Source organism: Apus apus, chromosome 3, assembly GCF_020740795.1.
Source record: "Apus apus isolate bApuApu2 chromosome 3, bApuApu2.pri.cur, whole genome shotgun sequence".
NCBI classification, from domain to species: Eukaryota; Metazoa; Chordata; class Aves; order Apodiformes; family Apodidae; genus Apus; species Apus apus.
Genome location: NC_067284.1, coordinates 90,997,845 through 91,015,907, shown reverse-complemented (window position 1 = coordinate 91,015,907; position 18,063 = coordinate 90,997,845). Strand labels below are relative to the sequence as shown.

The following is an 18,063-nucleotide window of genomic DNA, read 5'->3' as shown; positions in this document are numbered from 1 at the left end:
CGAAAATAACAGGGAAAAACAAACCCTACCTTTTTAAAGGATTCTGTTATGTTTTGAATCTGTTTCTCATGTGGTTTACTTGTACATATACACACACACTTCCAATCCCTCACTTTCACTCCCAATAATAGCAAAAATAAACATGAAAAATAATATTAAAAAACTCTGTATTCAGTAATATTAACACCAAAGTATATGTATAGATATATCCATTAAATTTATGAACATTTCTAAATATATTTTATGTATCATACATATATTTATATGTATAATTACATATCCACAGAAGTAGTCTTGCTGTGCTAAAGCCAGCAGTAAAAGCAAAACCAGGTTTCACAATAGGACACCCATATATGAATATGTACTGGCTGTTTGGTTTGTGAATTTATTTACAACTTAACTATATCATAATAAATGCTTACTGTTCTATTGTACAAACGCAATAGTAAAGGTTTAGGTTTGTTTTTTAAATACAAAGACTGCAAATGAATACATGAAAAAATTACACACCATGTACAGTATTTATAATTTATAAATGCAAAGTTAAGACCTCTTTAAATTATTGCACTTGCGTATTTTTTTTACAAAGATAGTTTATATGTATCATATATATATATATGTGTGTAAATATATATATATATATAAAACAAATTTTCAGCTCACTAAATGTCAGAAAGTTGAATGTTGTTACCTTGAAGTTCTTTCCTCTTCACATAACAGCCCAACCTGGATTTTGAATATATATGAATCTACTCAACAAATCAGTTTGATCTACCCTAGAAAGCAGTCTGTTATTTTAAGTTATTTGACAGAGTATACACCCGTATTACAATCGAGCACAGTTTTTGGTCAGAAAGCAAAATAAGAGTTATGATGTGCCTTTGCTAGATTGGGATATATAAAAAGTTTAAACGTGAACTTCCTTGTAGTAGTGTGCAGAGAGCCTTTTCTGTGTTCAGAATGAACAAATTAATTGTTCCGCTTCACAGAACTGTTCCTATATCACAGTGTTTGAGGCAAATGCATTATTTCAAGAGGGTCATAATTGTTTTGAGCATCTAACAATGTCTACTTTTAACATGAATAGTGCTATTTGCTATCCCTACAATTTTAACACTAAATGCTCTAAATGCAGTCACAGCAAACTGATCACACTGTTCTGTTTAAACACATGAAAGAAACCTGTGCCATGTAAAAAGATTAATTCCACACTGCATGTCCCTTCCAATGTAAATGTTTAACCATATACCCCATCTAAAAAAACACCGTATTGCCTTTCTCTAATGTAATAACTAAATGGCCCCTTATAAAATAAATAAATAATACTGCCATGAGTTGAACCATTACAGCACAATGTTGAACTATGGTTCAAAACTCATAGATTAATTGTAACAGTGGAGTTTCTGTCAGTGCTGTAATAAAATACGCAAAATCTCAGATTAGTATCATGCTACGTCAACTATTTTTCTCACGTAGTGCATACCTTTCAGGCACCATTTCATAAGATATTAGAAATGCTCAATTATGGCTTCAAACAGTCCTTTTGAAGGGAAAAGCAACTGAAATTAGTAACAAAAATGATGCAGTTCTGGGAGTATGAAGTCTAACACTTCTAGGAAAGGAGAGATCTGTTAGGTTTTTTTACACATTCTTATTGATCTTGGGAAAGACTGGTTTTAGCAGGACACAAAAGCAACAAAGAATGGCTTTTGATAGTTTAACTTAATGAGCCAGGAGTCTTAACAGATCTAGATGTCTTACTGCTCTATTTGTGATTTCATGTCCACCATTTTGAACCATTAAATCTCAACATGTACTCAAAGCATGAAATTCAAAAGTAGCTTCAAAGTTTTAATTTTTGGTGGTTTTCACTTTGGTAATGCAGGTATAAGCTTGTTACTAGAATCTGCACTCTGTAAATGTTAAGACAGACTAAATTTGCTTAGAAAACACAGCCCATTGTGGCTATTGTTGTTGGTCTAGGTGCTAACAAAGAGGAACATTTTGTCATGACCTTTCTCCTTTTTACACACCAGGAAACCAAACCAAACCACAATTACTGGAGCCTAACTTTTTATCTCTAATAGACATTGTTCTATAGCAAACATATATTCTATGTGATGTGGATAGTTATATGTTAGAAACAACACCTGATTAACTTAAGACATTAATAGAACAACTTATTGCCAATTTGGCAAAATTTTTAGGGAAGCGTTCTATTTTTGACACGTTCTATTCTTGTTCACTTACAAACTTCAAAACATGAAGTATTACGCGATACTGCCAAAAACTTTCAATGGTAGGTAACAGAACTAGTGAAGTTACATTTGTTGTCAGTGAGTAAAAGATTAATTAAAAGCTTTCCATAACATAGAGGGATAAGGAGTATTTTTGGAACTCTTTTAAGATCAGCATTCAAAGAGGGAGAATAACAGTAAATATACTTGAACCATCAAGGAAAAATGTTCCATCCAGTTGTTTGGGTACCTGAATTTCAGAGAGCATTTTTGTAGTCACCATAGTTTTGGATAATTTTAATGTATATATTAGAAACTGTGGCTTGTGGCTCAAGTACTTAGTGGATGAAAGGTTGCATCTACAAGATTTAGTTAAAACAGAACTGCTAAGGAGTAAAGCAGAGGACACAGCGTGAGATACTATTCATTCTACTTTGGTGTAATTGTTTCCTGTCCTATTTTTTATTATTATTATTCTCAAATAGTTTGCTGTGGTTAATGATGAATTTCTGCATTTAGAGTTCACAAAGCAAACTGAAAATAACTACATGGCTGCTGTTAGGTAACCTGTATCATACAAATAAGATAACTTTATGTTGAATTTTCAACCTCTGGGGTATCTATGTACTGCAAAGGCTTAGGTGCATTTATACATTATGCAATTACATATCACATACTGTACACATGTACAGATACTGGTATGTGCTCGACCATAACAGAAGGCAAAACTCAGAGAATCAAAGTCAGTTACACGAAACCCAGAAGATGGCATGCTTATTAGAGAAATACAGCTCAACAGACATGAGATGGAAAACAAGAACCTGTGTTCTAAGTCACTACAATTATCTGTTGCAGTTACACAGAAGGCCGTATTTTTATGGAAACACTACAAGAGTATTACTTGTGAAAAAGAATAGGCTGTATGTGAGGACTGTGTTTTCACCTACTGTGTAGATCAACATGAAGATTTTTTTTCTCATTATTTTAAACAGAATGATGAAGGCAAATTAAGTGTTTTTTGAAGCATATTCTGTACAATTGCACTAATTTTTAAAAAGTGGCATTAAATTTAAGGTCTTAAAGCCTGTGCATAAGATTGTAAGGCTGAAGCCTAAATCAGCACAGAACTGTAAACACAGCATTTTAGAGTACTTGTCTTCAGTCAGCTATTCTTTCATTGAGAAAGGCAGTTCTAAGCTTGGAAATTTTGCTGAAGTAGAGGAAAAAAGCAAACAGACAAAGGGAGAAGTTTCCTAATTTCACTCACCTTGGGGTGGGGGGAAGAGAGTCCTAGAAGACATGCAGTGTTACTGTTCAACACAAAGGCTAATCAATGCAATAACACTTTTGATTTACTGTGATGGTAACACAATCCCTCTTATCAAACCTGACATTTCTGACAAGGCTTTTGTTCCCAGCAGATATTTCAGGTATGTCTCTAGTACCTTTTGAAATACAACTCAGCAGGTGGAAATAAAAATTATGACTTCACTTAATTGTGAGCTAGGTAAGGAAATCTTTAGTGTCACATTTAAATTTTAATCTGATACTTTTGTCACTATGGATACAAAAACGCCAACCTGAAACTCTCCCTCATATCAGAGATAAATATCCAGTACTTTCAGTATCTTAAGGGAGGAGTTGTCTAGGTTTATAAATCATTCTGAAGAACAAAGCACCATCACCTAGTTCTTTCAACATTTGCCTTGTGAGTGACAGACAATTTGCATTACGATGCTTAATGAAGTACTTTAAACCTTTAACCTGAAAGTTGGTTTTCCTTTTGTTTGCAGCAAGAAAATTCACTGTAACCTAAGCATGAATTATAGTCTCCAAGGATTCTGCTGGAGTTCAAACTGATTACAAGTAGATCACACATAAACATTCACAATAGCAATGGGTATATTGTTCTATTTATAGCCAAGAACTCCCAAGTGACACTGGTGTTAAAGCCAGCCACAGTACGGTATAATAAAAGTACCATTGAAACCCTTACTAGAAAGTTATGATTTAGAATTACCCCCTAAGATTTCTCCCCTCCCCATCAGTTTTAAATTAAGGCCTCAGCAATGTAGCCCATAAGATAAGGCCAGTCTTTTATATTCACAAGTTGTAAGTTCTCTTTTGATAGCTGATTCCAAAATATCTGAGTTGTCACTTTCCCTCTGTTCATGTTGTGTCACTGGTGTAGGTCAGGAGATTGGCTGCTAGAGAGTCATTTAGCTGAGGTAACTCCATCAATGTTACCTTCCTAGGCAGATCTGCTTCTTAGCTAGCATTTTGTAGGTTTTCTTTTTCCTTTTTTTTTTTTTCCCAAATAAAAATGAAAGAAAACAAAAAACAACCCCCCCAAAAAGAAGGGATGCTTTTCAGGTTAAAGCAATCTGTTGCTGCTGTTCAGTCATCGATCTTCACAGGAAGTGAATCTGAGGTCCCAGAAGCAAGGGACTGGGAGGGAATCCATATAGAGGCTTCTTCACCTCTTGTTACTTTCTCCCATTGGTTGAGATTGTCCCTGGAGATGCAAAAAAAGTCAAAAAGGATTATTAGGATTTCTTTCTAACAATACTGTCTGCTTTTTTATACTATGCCATGCTAGCTTTATGATGTATGTAACTACCTACCTGTAAGTCATTAGGCTTTTATAATCTTTACATTATTTCATTCGTTACCTTTAGTTATCCCATTTTATAACTCTGTGTGGCTTGTATACATCTTGACTATCTTTGAAACAGCAGTCTGGAGACAAGCCACCTTCAGGGATTTACCACAGCATACTTGGGCCCTTTTCAAAACCACCAGAGCCTTTTGCCAGGCAACTTCCTTCACTGGAAACCACAGCAGCACATCAACCCTTCTGAAACTCCTGCACAGGGGCTACCTGACAGTGTATATATAACATGTTGCATGCCAACACCATAGTATCAGCTTTCAATTACTAATGCAGTGATCGTACTATCAATCTACTACATTCAACAAGTGCCCCTTCCTCGAAGCAGAAATGGCACGTGTTGTGTCTTTCAGCCCTGCCAAACCCCAAATCCAAATTTTGGTTCACAAGCATAAAATTATAAGAAAGTAAGCTGGAAAGTTCTAACCATCTGGAGGGAGCACAGAATCATAATCTTACTTGCTGTACACTGGTATCACTCCAGTGACTTGGAAGTCTATGGTGATGATATCCAATAGCAGACTGTACTTAAAACCTGCAGCTATATGTAGCATTCAGTCTTCCAAAGACAGAGAGAGAAAGCGCAGGTTCAACTGCTTCAGCTTCTTACTATCAGATATCTAGTTACTAAAACAAGAGTTCTTTAGATGTCTTCTTCAGTAAACAAACATGATGGTGAAAATGCTGAGGTCTTACATGCTCTGTCAGTGTATTACACTGGAATTTATGTGTCAGAACTCTTCTGATTTTTTATGTCACTGCTTTGCTGAAACAGTTGATAAAACAGCTGAAAGCACAGTGAACAGGTAAGAAGAGAAAATGTTGCACTTTCTGAGGATAGGGGAAGGCAGGATCTGATGGGAGTCTACAGAAGAAAGCTGGTGCCCTCTAGGGGAAAACCTACGCCATTTTCTGTAGGCAGATGGAAACTTCTGTTCGTGCTCCTGGCCAACTGGAAGTCATGAAGCCAGAGTTTCTATGGCACTGAATCTCAGCTAATACAATCAGGATCAGAAAAACTGAACCATCACAATTTCTAGGTCCATTTCCTGTACATGGGAAAGTAATGAGGAGAACTGCAGCCAAAATAATTTTAAAATTATATCAATTTTAGCAATAATTGAAAGACCTGAAAGCACATGGAAATAGTTTAAAATTATTTGGTCTGAAACAAAGGAAAAAAACCCAAATCACTCCACCTCATCCTCAAGGTAAATATACTATAGTAGATTTGCCATTTTGGTAGGCCTAATCAGTATGTGGGCTACAAAACACACATGGGACTTACTCTGAATACTAACACAGGTGACTGGTAGTTTTGATCTATACAGAACATAAAGAGAGCATTTTAAAATGTGTAATAAATTACTGGACCCGAAAACCTAGATTCTTAGCTGCTACCTTACTTCAGGGAAATGAGTGACTGATACTTTTTTTTTTTTTTTTTTTTTTAAGATGCAGATAATACGATTCATTTGCCTTTGTGTTCCCAAAGAAGCCCTGGCTCCTAAGTGTCTGGAATAAATGCCCAGAGCATCTCAAAATAAAAACCTTGATGCTGACATGCTGCCTTGGCTGCTTCCACTGCTATTATTTGCAGCTGGTGTCTGCATTCCAAACAACTCAAGGACACAGCAGCTTAAACACTGAGTTCCAAGAATGAGCACTGCTGGTGAAGGGGTGATATCAAAATCACTTCAGTCAGCAGCTGAGGCAATACCAAACAGGAATAAGGCTGTATTCTCCTCATCATACTGAATAACAGTTATCCGTCAAAAATAAAGGAAAAAAACCCCACACAAAATCAACTATTTGAAGTGTTCTGGAGAAGTAACATAAACCCTGCTAGTAATACACATTTTAGTAATTGGGACATGGAAGTTAGACTTGTATTCTTGATTTCCTACTCTAAATCTCCAAGTTGAACTCTCAACACTTCCTCCTCAAATCCGTCAGAGAGTGGAGGATAATTTCAAGGCTAAGCTAAAACTATCAAACTGCTTCTTTATGCCAGGGTGTGGATTTTCAGGAAGATCTTTAGTCTTACAGAGATCTTAAACCTCATCCACATGTCTATGCCCTAGTTCTCTATCAGTGCAATCTAAATTAAGGAATGAGTAAGAACTGGCTGGGGAGCTGAATCTGTACAGAGCTGTCCCCAGTCTGGAGATTATTTTAGTGTAGTTTTTGGAAATATTTGTATTATAACTGGAATTGCAAACAAACATAATTTCTAGAATGGAAAAAGTTAATTTAATATCTGCCAGGAGTCTGACTGCTTTTACTTCAGACATCACACCTTTCACAGAGAAACCCACTCTTGAAAGGTTCATGTTTGATCTTCAGAAGCATGGAGAACCTTTCATCTAGAACACATGTACATGTGGGTGCTTGATACTCTACAGTTTAACTTCAAATCTCCTCAGCTGAGTACTGAAAGATGGACCATCAATTATTACAAGCCATTTTTGCAAATAAGCCTCATTTGGATATCCGTGTAGCTAGAAATCAAAATATATTAGTCTTCCCAGAACCCTGCTCCTGCAAATGTGTGGTCTTAAATAAAACTCAGCCTAGATTCTCTAAGCCTCCCATTAAGTAGAATAACATTAAGTAGAATAACAATGCTAAATTCTTAACAAAGACACTAGTAGGGTTATGAAAATGGTTTTACAGTTCTTACAAACCCATTTTTTAAGGACTCCCACTTGATTGAGCTAGTAACAGAACTTTCCTGACAGCCAGTGTTGAGGTTAATTGATTAATCATACAGACTCTAAAAGACATTTCATGTTAAAAGCATCTAGATACTGGGAGGTAAAAGTACACCCAGATGCTGAAAAATAAGTAATACCAAAGAAAGAAAAAAACCTGCATATATAAAGCAGTTTGACAGTATTTGTTAGCTTGAGTAGAAACAAGTAACTAGAAATATTCAGGATAAGCATTACTGCATTTCTAATGGTGGGTATTATAGTTGATGCTGTCTAGTCCATGTAAACAGTATAAAACTCCTTCTGACTGAAAACATGGTTATGCAAAGCACAATCTCTGTTCCAGTTACATGGATCAAATAACTGACCATTTAGCTTTCAGCTGCATGCATTCAAGCAAGAGGAAGAGGTTAGAAAACTTCCAAGATATCAGACTACCTCTCAGTGAAGCAGTTGGATGGCTCCTGACCTTGTAAAGGCTGAAAGGTTTACAAGCAGTTCTATAGTTTACCTCATGTTCTCTGATTTCACACTGAAAGTAACTCTTCCTTATTTCTCAGAATACAAATTATTCAATTATCTATGATCAAACTATCAACACAGCTCAGGGAGTACACATTCCTACCCTGTACTGAAACTCCAAATTCCAAAGCAGAATTTGGATTTTGATGCCATTATGATAGTAACACACTCCACAGTATTTTGAAACTAGAGAAGAGTTTAATGCTATAAACTAATGGAATGACTAAAATATGCGCTTAAGAATACTTCTGCATGACTCACTTTAGGATAATAAATTAATGCTTGTTATTTACCAGTCACTGTTACTTTTATAGGTTCTAAGGACAAAAGATGCCACTATAAGGCTCACCTAGCCTGACTGCATCAAAAAGACAGGCCTTGGCAATTGTGTCACAGTAACTGTGCCTCTGACCTGTATCCCTTTTATCTCTCTGTTTTAAAGAGTATACCTAGACTTAATGTTCCACTGACATTATTCCAAATGCTAAAAAAGACATTCACCAAATTACTTGGTTGAACCTTGGGCCTTCCAAGTAGTCTTTAACTGCTAAATTTATGAGCTTTGTCTAATCAGAAAGCATACTATGGAGACAGTTACAGGTTTTGATAAAGTCATTCTCTTGGCCAAATTAAATACACTATGTCCGATTTTTTTTGTTTTTCACTACCTCAAAACATTCTTTAAGCTCTTTCATAACCTTCTCTTATTTGCTAGTGTCTTTATCTGCTCTTTGTAAAGCACAACAGGATTCCAGCTGCAGACCCATTAATGTAATAACTACAAATGTATAGTCTCTAATCCTTCTTAATACTCCTCCAAATCCATCTAAGGGTTGCACAGCGATGCCCAGCAGCAGGACCTTAGAGGCAGCTGACTATTAATGATGGCCCCTAGATACTCACTGTTGGTTTTTTTTTGTAGGATAGTCCTCCTTCCCACTGGTACAGACCTATGTATTTTTCTCATACCGATATGAAATAGTGTTTGGCTGTGAATGAAATTATTTTGCTAACCACTATATTAAATTTCACAGTGTTTTGTACACACTGGGCACCCTTCTGCTACTTCACACAGATCATTTAGCCCACAAGATCAGGAAAGTGACAGAGTAGATAATTCTGCCATACAGGTCCAAGAAAAAGTTCAATACAAGCTGGAATTTAAGGATCAAAAGAGGAAAAAATAGAAATATTATGAGAGAGGTGGTTAAAAAACATAAAAAGAAATACAGGCCTCTTTTCCCTGGCTGTGACTAAAGATTACTGGCATTTTATGAACCAACTGTTCATCCGTAGAGAATATCGATTAATGTGAAACTGGAACATTTTCATGAAGCATACCGGTTTCAACAGTTTTGTCAGGAAAGATTGCTAAGGTCCAGGATATATTTTTGGAACAGAACTACCAACAAAGAGATCCTCCACCCTTTCAGGGTAGAAGCAGCAGCAAATTGATTAAAGACCCTTAACCCTTCTGCCGGGGGTCCCAATTCACATCCCAGCTGATTGATAGTACAAAGTTACATTTGCCTCTCCCGCATCTCAGTGGCACTAACCTTATGCTCCCACTTACTGAATATTCTGGGGATCCTTTTTTTTTTTTTTTTTCCTTAGTTGTGACAACCATTTTAGAAGTAAAAAGGACAGAGGGAAATCGCACTGAACCAGCCTAGACAGGGATACAGAAGCACTGAACCTGTTTCACTCTAAATGCTTTTGGCATCAAACACATTTTAATCAGTTGTCTCAGTAGATCTGCATAGGACAGTCCCAGCTGGTAGTTACTGGATTGCTGCATAGATTAATGGAAGATACATATCCCAGCGTATCTGCATGCAAAGACTAAAATTAAAAGTCTGTATTTCCTAAAAAATTGCAAAGCACATTTGGGTTTTCTTTAACCAAGCTACATGCTACGCAAAAACTTGCGTATTTACTCACCTGCACGCTCGAAGTAGTGGCCCAGTTGGAGGAAAGATCTGTGCAAGTGTGGTGTAACATGGGATGGCTACAGCATTGTAGAACCCAATCTACAAAAAACAACAATGAAAAAAATTGTTAAATGTTGCCAAACTACAACACTGAAAGTGAACAGCCAAGTATCTCAAAACTGTTGACTCAAGTTAGTACTTCTTACTTCTGCATCTCCTCTTTAATACTCCTCCAAATACTTTAAAATGAAACACTAACAGTGAAGTCTCTGGCACTTACAAGTTGCTTCCATGTCACTCTTTTATGACGAATATGGCTGCTTCAGATAAGATTTTCTCCAGGACCTTTCATTATTCAACTGATTTGCTTAGGATCTGTTTGTTTTTTTAGTGTTAGGAGTGGTGGGAATTAGGTGCAGATGGCAGAGCTGTATCCACAAACATTCTTGCAAAGAAATTGTCGGGGGGTTTTTGTGGGTTTTTTTACATGAAGTTAGGCAGCATTGCCAAAACAATGGTTCTGGATTGCTTGATGTCCTCCAGTGGATGTATTTCATAGCTCAATCTAATTGAGATGCGAGGGGCTTTGCAATTTCTTTTCCTGTATGTGGTTCAGTGATGCACTTTCACCACTATCATACAAATCTATAATAGTGACCATTGCATTAGTAGCTTTTTTTTTGAGATTTGACTCATACAGCCTTAGGAGCCTGTGACAGCTACCATGTGACAGCTGAATTGTCATGACATGAGGAAATTTTTTAGAAAATGTTACTTAAATATTAGCAGGAATTACAGATTAAAAGTCAGATCCATTATAACATCACTCATTTATCCCAAACTCTCACGATAGTTACAGTAGTGCACTATGATCCCTTTCTTTGGGCAGAGTTTTTAAATGCCTTTTAGTGAAATACCATGTATTGTACTGTGACTGAAGCATTTGATAATAAGTCTTTTTTTAACAATCTGTACATTGGCCCTTATTCAGAAATTGAAGAGCAACTCTTGTCCTCACCTCCATAAATACAGAAATTCCTCCCATACTGCTATGTAACCGAGCACATCTCATACTTTAAATTAAAAAAGATACATTTTCTGACCTGAGAACCCAACAGTTTGAGCTGAAGTAATCATTATGTGACTGATAGAAGTTGCAGCTGGTGAGAAGGTGAGGCTGCACACAGCTGTGATGTCTGCTCAACCACAAAAAAGTTTTTTCTTCTACATAGTGCATTGTTTTCTGCCTATGTGTTTTTTCTTGTGCTTTTCTTCCTTGTTTGTTTGTTTTTAAGAGGGAGTATTTTGTTTCACTGGAAAATGGTGGAGTACTCCATAGCTATCAAAAATGTAAATGGTACCTTAGGTACAGCTACAGTGTGGACTTTCTGGCTCGCTGAGTAGTGCGTTGCCATTGCAAAGCATAAAACATTTCAACCAAACTAAGTTCACCTGCCATATATTCTGCACAACCTCCTCTTTGGAACTCCAGTATTTAAAATATGTCCTTTAAGTGCCTGAAAGCTTTTAAGTTAAAATGCACATCAATCAAGAAAAACCCTAAAAGGCTCAATGGATTTAACTTTTGAATAAATCCAAGTTAAGCAAAAACATTCCTTTGCAAAAGTTTCCGTTTCTGACCAGAGTAAACTCAAAAAAATTCCTTTTGTAAAAGATTTAGATTATCTGAATAAATTATTCCAGACTGACTTTTATGTTGCTGTGGTTAGACAGAAAGCCAAGAGTTCACTCACATGAGCAATCTATTGAAATCACTTCAGGAAAGGCAGTGTACCTATATTCTAAGATGCATAAGAAAGAGGAACCAGAGAATATCTTTGTTTTCTGGAATAAAATGTTCCTGTCTCTTCAAATTGTGCCGCCTAAGCATACTGCTAGCTTTAAAAGCTGTATCTTTAATTATGATAATGGTGATGAACCTTTTATTCTCAACCTGAAAACTGTATTTCTGGGATAAGCTTTTGAACAACTGAAGCACTTGTTTCTCCTTTCATTATCAGGTTGGCTTGACTTATCAAAAGCGCTTTTGGGTCACAGCATAATTTTGGCGTTTCTATTTTCTTCACAGGTTCCAAAAGGAGAAGCAGAAAAGAAGGTGGTAGGATCCTTGCCGAGTCAGGAATAAATCTGCAGTGCAGGCTCCACAGGAGGAAGACATTAAACCCAGAGACCTTATGTGAATTGTGCTACAAAGTGTGTAAAGCACAGTAAGACCAACTGATCCAGCCACCCAAGTGAAAGAAAGAGCTACATACAAGCTACTCTTCATCAAAGATGAGTACTTCAGGCAGAAGAAGGCTTTTTCAGAGATTAGATTTAAAGAAAAAAAAAACAGCTTATTTCTTACATCTGTGGTTTCACAAATGCCAAGATGACTACATACTATAGTACTGTGTACTTTTCAACATGTTCCAACATAATTAATATAGTGTGTGGAAAAAGAAACCAAATGCAGAAAAATGTTTCCTCTTGTTTTAGGCTTAAACACACACAATTAGTAAATTAACAGCTAATTCCTCACTATAATACGGGTACTAGTTTTTATGCTAAAATATGATAGACCATATAGAGTAAAATGTCAGAATAGAAACTTTTCCATAGCCTGGCTTACCAAGTAATTAATGTACAGCAATTCTGTGATATTTTGTGGTTTCTGATTTCTGATTTGTGATTTTAAAATAAATATTTTAAATATTGTTGTTCATTTCAGAGTTGATTGAATGCTTTGCAAGTGCTAATTAGTGACAGTTAAAGCATAAAAAAGCAGTCATTTCTGCATATTTTTGCACAGAAACATCAGTACCCAACAGACAACTGAGACTCTCAGAAATAAACCCTTTATTGCTTATCTTCAAGAAACTTATCACAATCTTTTTTTTAATAGGAATGTCAAAAAACAGTGTTTATTGTTATTTAAAAAAGCTAATTAAGAACTATTGGTTTAAAACTACAAAAATCTAAAAATCTGAACCTGGATAATTTAGCCAGAAACAGGTGAAGACATTCATTTCATATTCAGGAGAAAGCAGTGAAATCTTTTAGCTAAGGGCTGAAGCAACAACTTACTAAGTTGAAAAAGTGTTATTGACACTTCTCAAAACTGTAGGTGATTGTGGCTCTAGCTAGAGTTACAAGTACAAAGAATAGAACAGGTGAAAACAGCAAAGAGCACGTTGTCATTTGAGTCATGTCTTTGAAGATAAGATTTCCATTGCAGTTAAAAAAAATAATCATTTTTGCATGCAGAACATGGAATTCAGCAACCCTCATACCATAATGTCAAATTATATATTCAATCACATATAGAATGTTTTCTCCATACATGTTTTATTAACATGTGTTTTATTAACAGTATAAAATGTGTCCTCTCACAGAGAGTTCATACCTGACCCTGAGGGACTTCATCTTTTTTGTCTCTGTCCATCATAGGAATAGGTTGAATACCCGTTTTCTTCATTTCATCACCCTGGAGATAAGTAGAGAGAGAGTGAGATGAGGAAAACAAAAATCCAGACTACTGAGACTCTAATAATTTCCATCTTCTATTACATGTCAATCTAAAAAATTCAGAATTTAAAAGAATGTGTGGTATCAGCCTAGGGCAATCATGGATAACTGCCTGAAGAGGGGCTCATTTTATACATTCACCTAAAAGATACAGTAAAGAGCAGATCCTGGAAGATTTTGAGTCAATGTTCACACATTTTCCCTGTTTTGAAGGGTGTCTCCATAATAAAAAAAAAATAACTGGAAGAATAAAACCAAATAAATCAGTTAAATTTATCTTCTGTTCATAGTTAGTCTCATACTTCAAAACATTACCTTTTTAAAGCCCTACTGGGTTTGTGTGCTGATCTTTTGGTACAAAGGGGCTACAGGGATGAATTCTCTGAGAAGATGCCAGAAGGTTCCCCCATGTCCGATAGAGCCACTGCCAGCACTATGAGGGCTGCTATGGGGAAAGTTACCTCCATCCCAGCCAGATCCTATGCACCTTAGTTAATGAGAACATTTATGCAGGATAACTGCTCACACAATATTTGCTTATACGTGTTCTTTAATGTGAGATTCAGCTTACAGAGGTTTAGCTATCTCAAAGCTTAGGATGTCCCCTGTATCTGTGTTTTATGTTTCTGCTACAGTTAGTGAAGGCATCTCCGGAAGACAATTACATCTTTCTCATAAGGTTTGATCAAGCTGTGTTTTAAATGCTAATGTGTCGTTTCAAGGGATTTCGGCACCTTGACTTAAAGAGAAATTTGTAGTATCATAAATTGAATCTGGTCTAATCAGAATATCTTTCTGTTTTACTACCTTGCAACTCCTTGAGAGTAGAAAAGATGGGGCCTTCTGGAAGTCAATTCCTTCTTGCATATTTGTCCTCAACATCACCTAGTAACTATCATCCTGCTCAAGTAACCAACAAGAGTTGTAATCAGGAAGCTATTCTTTAATTAGTGTCTGCCTTATTCTCTCGTATCACATATTTCTCTCACCAAGTCGTTAGAGAGGCTAGAATCATCAAATCTAATCTCTGTTAGACATTTTACTGTTGGAAGAAACAAAACAAAGGCCTTCTTCCTCCGCTTATAAGAAAAAATGCCTGTAACAATTTCAAGCACAGAAATTCAATGGATTATTATTTAGGAAGCGTAGGCAAATTTTGGTGGGTTTTTTGTTCGTTTGTTTTTTCCATTGACTTGAAGTAACATGACAGATTGACCCAGGACTGTCTGCAGCCACCATAGTCTCAATGAGAAGAAAGTCAACACTAAACCACTTAGCATCATGTGATTTTAAGCTCTTTGATTTAACATAATATGGAGTGCTTCAGAAACATCTGAAGTCAGAGCTTTGACAGCCTCTGACTGGTTATGCTAAAGCTGAACAAAGCTCAGATTTTTGTTCAACGTTTCACCTTGAAAGAAAAAGGTATCACAGAATGGTTTGGGTTGGAAAGGACCCCTCGGGATCATCCAAACCATCCCACACCATCCCCAGCAGGATCAACTAGAGCAGGTGATCCAAGACTGTGTCCAGTCAGGTTTTAAATATCTCCAATGACAGAGACACCACAACCTCTCTGGGCAACCACCCCCACAATAAAAAAGTACTAGTTTAGATGGAACTTGTGCACTAGAAAGACAAGAGCTTTCTTGTGTTCAGTATGTGCAAATACATACATGATACACTGTTGCAGAAAATACTGCTTTTATCCTCATAGTTATGACCACAATCAAAGTTAAAGTTGAAATTTTTGCCAAATAAGTTTGTATCATACTTGCAGTACAGCTATAATAAATTAATTGAGTCTCTTAAAATATACTGCAGCAAGGGTTTAACAACTGCCTGGTGTCTCATATCTATTCCCCCCCCAAAAAAAAAAAAAAAAAATTAAAAAAAATCACAGCTTGTAATCCTATATAATGGATCAGCAAACATTATTTTGCTTGAATTTTAGCACTGTGGGAAAGCTTCATGCTGAGTGATATCAAGGTAGATCCTTAGCTGTAAACAGCAGCTATACTGGGCTTCATTCAATGATTCTGGAGTTATTTTTTTTAGTTAATGATTACACAAAGATGAAAAATCATAAAAATGCTCTGATGAAATAATTCAACATATTAAGATTATGAACACAAATAGTAATTAGAAGTAACATTCTACCCTACTTTTAGAACTGTAATATAACCATTCAATCTAACAGAATATACTTTTCTAAAAAGTATATTTTTCCTCAGTTAAGTAAAAATTTCTGTAGTGAAACACAATCTAAACTTCCTATTGATTTAGATTTCCAGTTTCCAGAAGTATTTAGACCTGTGGCTAGGTTTGTCAGCCATCCTGTCTAGATCACAACATATTCAACTTCTGCTGTGTATCAATTAACCTCTTCTTAAAAGAGGATTTGGTAAAACACCAACTACCTATTTGAATTTCTCTTATTAGCTTCTAATTTACAGATGCTCCATGAAGTAGCAATATAACAAGATCCTTCTTTATTAAATCATACTTTGATTACAAAACAAGCTTATTGGGCACTCTCAATTTTGTCCACAGTTCCACTTTACTGTTTTTGAGTAGGAAAATCAGTTTGATCCTTCCTTCCCCATTGAGTTCACAAAATTTGCATTAGAAAGTCTTTTTACTTGTAAGCAAAAAGTTGAATATGTAATCAATGAGGCACATCAACATCATACCACCATTATATCACTCATAAGAACACTCACTTTCCAGTGCTGACATTTTAGAAAGTAAGTATTGAACGAACTAGGCCTTTGAGCATAATATAGTTTGCATTTTTCAAATATTTTATTGTAGTCTGACTTGTTAATAATTAATAAGAAGGAGAACACGTGAATTACAAAAATCACCCACAAGCCATGCACACCTCGTATTTCATAATGAACATGCACCAGGCAGGACAACAACCTCCAGTACATCATAATGCATGCTACATCAACTCTGAGGGCCTGATTCCCATTTTACATCTGTGTAAAACATAAATGAGCCCACTGAATTCTCCTGACTTCCACAGGGCACATAACAGAAAAGAGGAACACTTTACAATACAGGTGTAATAGTAGTTCTGAAGATACAGTGTATCTTCTAAGACCACACAATTCCACTCTACACAACACCCTCAGAATTTATTCTTTAGTCCTAAAGTAGTCACTTTTGCTTTACAAATTAAACTATTAGAATATTTACCCCTCAGTGTAAGACACATGAGATTCCGTCTTTATTTATGAACATGATTACATTAGCACAGCTTAATGCCTTGTTTCAATTATCAGTACATCTTATCTGTGGATTAACTTTCAGTATATTAAAAAATCATATCTCTCTCAGATCCAGTTGTTGAGCTGGCTCACAAAGAAGATTCAAATTGTCAAATAGAACAATGTTAAGGTTTTTCATATTTACATTAACATTTCCTGGTCTCATACAACAGCTTTGTAAGTGTTTCAAGGCAGCTGACCTACCTAGAAAACTGGTTTCCAGTTCTGGATTTCTAGAATACAAATAGATCCTTCACAAAACTACAGTTAATGACTCAAAAAACCTATAGATATTCTTCTGTGTTTTGTTTCTCGGTCACTTTATGTTATGATATGCTTTTAAATTAATCTTTAACAGATTAAAAAAAACGCTACCTGAAAATTAAGAAGCTAACTTAGCTCTATAAAGAGATTCAGAGTTAAACAACAAAAACACAAGCACATGCAGCTCTGAACACTCTTTGAAATGAGCACATAAAGATATCCATTGAAAAATACTTTTGGTTGGTTTTTTTCTTCGTAGTACTTCCATTTATAAAGAAGAGAGAGTCAACAAAAGAAGCACACATACCTCAGCCCAGAACTCCGCATATATATCATTGGCCGTCAGTCTGGTAACTGGCCACAATTTCGTTACAGAACACAAATCACAAGCTGTCATCATCAGACCAATCACTCTATCTCTAAAATAAAATTCCATGAAATTGTTAGTTTGGTAAAGAATTAATGAGCACACTGCACAAATGTTATTTGTCCTTCCCCAGTACAACAAGTAGTAAAGTATACATACTACAAAATTTCTCCTACCTTGGTTGTTTCTTCCTCACTTGTTTACGATGCAATGATTAGGCATCACACAAATTGCTTATTATACTCCCTGTAGCACTGCCTGCACTGTTTGTAACCTGAGTTCATAGACCATCCCCTTCACAATCTCATTTACAGAAAAACACACAAGAATGCCTGACTGTTAAAACACACTTATGCCCCTCCTTAATTTTCCAAAAATACAGTACAAGTCTATAAAAAGAAAGACGGCATATCCTGTTGCTGCATTTCTTTCTGTTCTTTAAACAGAGGAACATGCTCCAAAAGAAGGAAAAACTAGTTCTGAGACTAGCAAAAAGTACTCTGTCATGGCTTTGTTGACATGAAATCTAACCCTGACAGAAGAATTCTAGATGC

The 18,063-nt window shown here is 35.9% G+C and overlaps 1 protein-coding gene across 2 annotated transcripts in view; it reads right to left on the bottom strand.

Annotated features, from left to right (window-relative positions):
• Positions 1-498: 498 nt before the first annotated feature.
• The window catches only part of PDE10A (phosphodiesterase 10A), a 361,168-nt gene continuing 343,603 nt past the window's right edge, over positions 499-18,063 (bottom strand). For both annotated transcript variants that reach the window (XM_051614749.1, XM_051614748.1), the window contains exons 19-22: positions 17,450-17,561; positions 13,482-13,562; positions 10,086-10,174; positions 499-4,752 (exon numbers count right to left, since the gene is read on the bottom strand). In XM_051614749.1, coding sequence (XP_051470709.1) covers positions 4,635-4,752; positions 10,086-10,174; positions 13,482-13,562; positions 17,450-17,561 — 400 coding nt within the window. In that variant the 3' untranslated portion in view covers positions 499-4,634. The remainder of the gene's footprint in view (positions 4,753-10,085; positions 10,175-13,481; positions 13,563-17,449; positions 17,562-18,063) is intronic.